Raw genomic sequence first — 4,976 nt, 5'->3', positions numbered from 1 at the left:
ACAAACATACATACATGCATACATACATACATACATACATACATACATACATACATACATACATACATACATACATACAGACACGCGTACATTGAGAAATGATTCTTTCAAACATTTTCATTTTCTAAGCAAGACGCTAAAGATGAGTGTCCAATAAATTTAATTTCAAATTTTTGATTCGATTGATTTGGAATTATTTTTCTCAAAATATTTCCGCTTTTTTCAATGGTTTAAATTTGGCGGGAATTGAAAATAACAACAATTGTTATTATTATTATAAAAGTTATTTTTATCTCTTCGGGTAAATCCAAAAAAAATCTTTTTAAATCGAAAATGTCTCATCCGAAAATTCCAGAACGCCCGCACTACAACAGCCAGCAGCAGCAACAACAACCACATCAACAAAATCGAAATTCTCCATTTGCTCAGAGCTCAAATTCAGCAGCAGCAACAACAACTCCAGCCACAACAACAGCCAACAATCCATCTTCAAATCGTCTTCAGTTTTCCTCTTCCGTTACGTCATCGAAACCCACTTCCGGTATAATTAATTTTGGCGCCAATTTCAGAGAGCATTTGGAAAACAGTCTCGAATCTATTGAAAATTTTGGCGGATTCAAGAAGTACTACCGCTCCGATAACGCTAACTTATCAGTGGATAGAGAGATGAATTTGGAAAAGAAGGCAGTTGAACTTGGGGTGAAGTTTTTCTTGGTAGCTTACAGCACGTTGAACTCTGACTGTAGGACCTGCTTGGTTCCCACTAGCAGTATTAACGAAGTCCAGGTCGGTCGGTCGGTTGGTTGATGGAAGGATTGATGACTGATTGATTGATTGATTGATTGATTGATTGATTGATTCATTATATTTATTCATCCGTTCATCAGCCATTCCATCCATCAAACCATCGCAGAAACACGGTTGCCATCTTGCGACGGCCATGTTTTTCAAGACGACGGGAGCAGATCCGGACATGTTTCTGGTTCCGGATCCAAAGACTTTCATCCAGCTACCATGGAAACCGGACTACGCCTGGGTCCAGGGGTGCGTTTTTAGTTTCATTTTATTTTTTATTTTTATTTTTTACTACAATTTAGTACTGTCTAGAAACCTCTATTTGACTGAATCATTCTATAACATTTAGATGCTATTTAAATAGTAACAACAACTCATCACACCACCACACCACCACCACACTCACCACCATTCATCATCATCATCAGGAACATGTTTCTAAACGGTCAGCCGGCCCCACAGTGTCCCCGAAGGGCCCTCATAAACATGATGGAGAGGGCAAAGAACAGTGGGCTTGTCATGATGTCTGGCATAGAACGTATGTTCTATTATACAAACACACACACACACACACACACACACACACACGTACATACATACATACATACACCCATGCTTACATAGGTACATTACAGACACACACACACACACGCACGCACACACACACACACGCCAAAAAACACTCCAATAGCTGAATTCACGATCCTAAATAAAGACGGCTCTGATGTTGGCGATAATATAGACTCCAGGCAGCCCATGTCTCTGCATGATCCCCTCTCTATAATGAGGCTCGCCCCTCTCCTCACCCAAATACATGACGTCATGAGTGCCATTGGCTGGAAACCCTATCAGGTGTGTGTGTGTGTGTGTTTGTTTGTGTGTGTGTATGTGTACGTGTTTGTTTGGGTGTGCGTGCGTGTGTGTATACATGTGTTTGTGTATGCGTGATGGCATTTTTAAAATTAGTAAAATGGATGAGATCTTCATTACCATCACCATCATTTTAATTACCATCACCATCATCATCATCACCAGCATCATCATCACCAACATCACCATCATCATCATAATCACCACCATAAATATCATCAACATCACATCACCAACACCATCATCACCATCATCATCACCAACATCACCATCATCATCATCATCACCACCATCACCATCATCATCATAATCACCAACATCACCATCATCATCATCACCGACATCATCATCATCACCGACATCATCATCATCATCATCACCGACGTCAGATCGATCACGAAGCCACAAAATGCCAGTACGAAATCAACTTCTCGTACGCCGATGCACTGACCACTGCCGACCGATTCTGCTTCATGAAGTTTATGATGAAGGTTATGATGACGATGATGACCATGGTGGTGGTGAAAATGATGGTGAAAAAGACGATGATGATGTTGGTGGTGGTGATAATGATGAAGAAGACGACGAAGACGACGATGGTGGTGATAATGATGATGAAGAAGAAGATGATGATGAAGACGATAATGATGACGATGGTGGTGGTGATAATGAAGATGATGATGATGAAGAAGATGATGATGATGATGGTAGAGTGATTGTGATACTGATTGTTTAAAAATCTCAGCAACTGGCCGAAGAGCATGGCTACAGGATCACATTCATGCCAGTTCCATTTGCCAATCTTCTGTGTTGTGAGTTTTTTTTTGGCGGAAAATCATCATCATCACCACCATCATTATCATCATCGTCACCATCAACATCATTAGCATCATCATCATCGTCGTCACCATCATTATCATAATCACATCTCAGCAAATGGCTTGCACATCAACGTGTCACTGTGGAATGAAAAAGAAAAAGTTAATCTATTCCCGGACGAGGCCGATGCTAAACTTGGGATTTCCAAGGTTCTATTTATAGAAACTGATAGTTTTGATGATGATGATGATCGTTTCCATCATCATCATCATTACCATCATCATCATCATCATTACCATCATCATCACCATAACCAGCTGGCCTACAACTTCATTGGTGGTTTGTTGTCTCATGTTGAAGAGTCTTGCGCCATTCTCTGCCCTACCGTCAACAGTTACAAGAGGTATGTATGTATGTATGTATGTATGTATGTTTGTATGTATGTATGTATGTATGTATGCATGCATGTATGTATGTATGTATGTATGTATGTATGTATGTATGTATGTATGTATGTATGTATGTATGTATGTATGTATGTATGTATGTCCAGACTTAATTTAGGTTCTTGGTGTCCAAATACCATAACCTGGGGAGGAAACAATAGGACCGTTCTTTTAAGGGTCCCCTGTGAAAATAGGTAATTATTATTATTATTATTATTTATCTTCTTTTTCTTCTTCTTCTTCATTTTCTTCCTCTTCTTCTCATTCTTCTTCTTCCTCTTCTTCCTCTTCTTCTTATTATTATTATTATTATTATTATCACCAGGGTGGAACACCGCTTGCCAGACGCATCCATCAATCCCCATCTAGCCCACGCCATCATCCTAGCTGCCGGATTGGACGGCATTGATAATGATGCCGGTAAGCTGATTGGTTGATTATGTGGCTGGTTGTTGATTGGCTGGTCGGCTGGCTGGTTGATTGGTTGGTTGATTGGTTGATCATTTTTATTACTAATTAAACCAACCAATCAACCAGCCAACCAACCAATCACTAATCTCAGATCCCGGGCCAATCATAGACTTCGAAGTTCATACCAGACCGAAAGAATTTAAAAATGTCCCCACAAGTTTGCTTGAAGCGCTAGATAAATTCCACGAAAGTGAATTTGCCCGAGAATGCCTTGGGGACGAGTTGGTCGAGGCTTTCGTTCACATGAAGAAGAAGGAATGGGCCATTTATGCGGCGCATTTTTGTGAGTGGGAGAGAGATTATTATATGAATTGCTGATTGGTCGCTGGTTGGTTGGCTGTTTTTTGATTGGCTGGTCGGATGGTTGGCTGTTTTTTGATTGGCTAGTTGATTGGTTGGTTGCCCGTTTTTTGATTGGCTGGCTTGGTTTGTTAAATGGTCGCTATTTGATTGGCTGGTTAGGGAATTGATTGATTGGCCATCTGGTTGATTGGTTGGTTGGTTGGTCGAACATCAAATAATGAATGTTTGATCAAATCCTGAATAGGTAATTTGATTTTTTGATTAATTTTACCAACTTGACACGCACAATTTTTAAAAAAATTGGTGTAATTTTTATGATAATTGAGAAGAAAAACAATTTTATTTAAATTTTTATTCTGAAAAATTGTAAAATTAAATAAAAAATGGAATATTAATTTCGTATTTAAGAACATTTTCTCAGTTTTTTCTTCAATTAACTAGACTAATGTTGTTGAAACGTTTTTTCGTTAAAATGAATGAGGGAATGAATGAGTGAATGAATGAATAAATGAATGAATGAATGAAATGAATAAATAGAATGAACGAACGAATGAATGGAATGAATGAATGAATTGTTGTTTGAATAAACGAATGAACGCCTTAATTAAGTATATATAAACATGTCAAAGTTGGTGTTTAATGATAATGAAAATGACATAAATATCCAATTGTTATATATATATATATATATATATCATACTCATATATATATATATGTATATATTTATATATATATATATTTTTTTATACTTTTATATGAAATGTTTTATATATGAATTTGTATCTTTGTATTTTTTATAACAATATAGAATATGTATATATATATATATACAGAGAGAGAAAGAAGGAGAAAAAGAGAGAGAGAGAAATTTATTGCTTAGTTAAAATCTAATTAAGCGCTTCAATTAAAAATATTTCAAATCATCAATAATTAATTATTTTCAGTTATGCGTTCATCTATCTATTTATGGACTAATTGTAAAGAAGATAGGAGAGGTAGAGAGAGATTGAGAGAGAGAGAGAGAAAGAAAGAAAAAGAGAGAGAGAGAGAGAGAGAGGAAGAATAGATTCACGCTTATATGTTACTGGACTTGGAATTTTGATATAGCTTTTTAATCAAGCCGTCAGATGATTTTTTGTCGTAAAAATTAAGTAGTTAAAGGCCAAGGATTTTATCAGGTTTTCTATTTTTATACAATTAAATAAATTAATGAATAGATGAATTAATTGAATAATTAGTTAATTAGGAAGATAAAATGAATCAATTGACCA

At 36.7% G+C, this 4,976-nt stretch overlaps 1 protein-coding gene across 1 annotated transcript; it reads left to right on the top strand.

Moving 5' to 3' along the window:
* Nucleotides 1-333: 333 nt before the first annotated feature.
* On the top strand, nucleotides 334-4,680 carry HELRODRAFT_190105 (hypothetical protein; the record flags this gene model as incomplete). Its single annotated transcript, XM_009012630.1, has 12 exons — nucleotides 334-780; nucleotides 914-1,044; nucleotides 1,224-1,333; nucleotides 1,487-1,647; nucleotides 2,055-2,156; nucleotides 2,411-2,477; nucleotides 2,599-2,693; nucleotides 2,802-2,887; nucleotides 3,038-3,124; nucleotides 3,256-3,350; nucleotides 3,493-3,622; nucleotides 4,650-4,680. The coding sequence occupies 12 exons, from the start codon at nucleotides 334-336 to the stop codon at nucleotides 4,678-4,680; spliced, it is 1,542 nt and encodes a 513-aa protein (XP_009010878.1).
* Nucleotides 4,681-4,976: the final 296 nt, after the last annotated feature.

The sequence above is a fragment of the Helobdella robusta genome, assembly GCF_000326865.2.
Source record: "Helobdella robusta unplaced genomic scaffold HELROscaffold_11, whole genome shotgun sequence".
Classification (NCBI taxonomy): Eukaryota; Metazoa; Annelida; class Clitellata; order Rhynchobdellida; family Glossiphoniidae; genus Helobdella; species Helobdella robusta.
The sequence above is the reverse complement of the archived record's forward strand: the minus strand, read 5'-3'. Positions and strand labels throughout refer to the sequence as shown.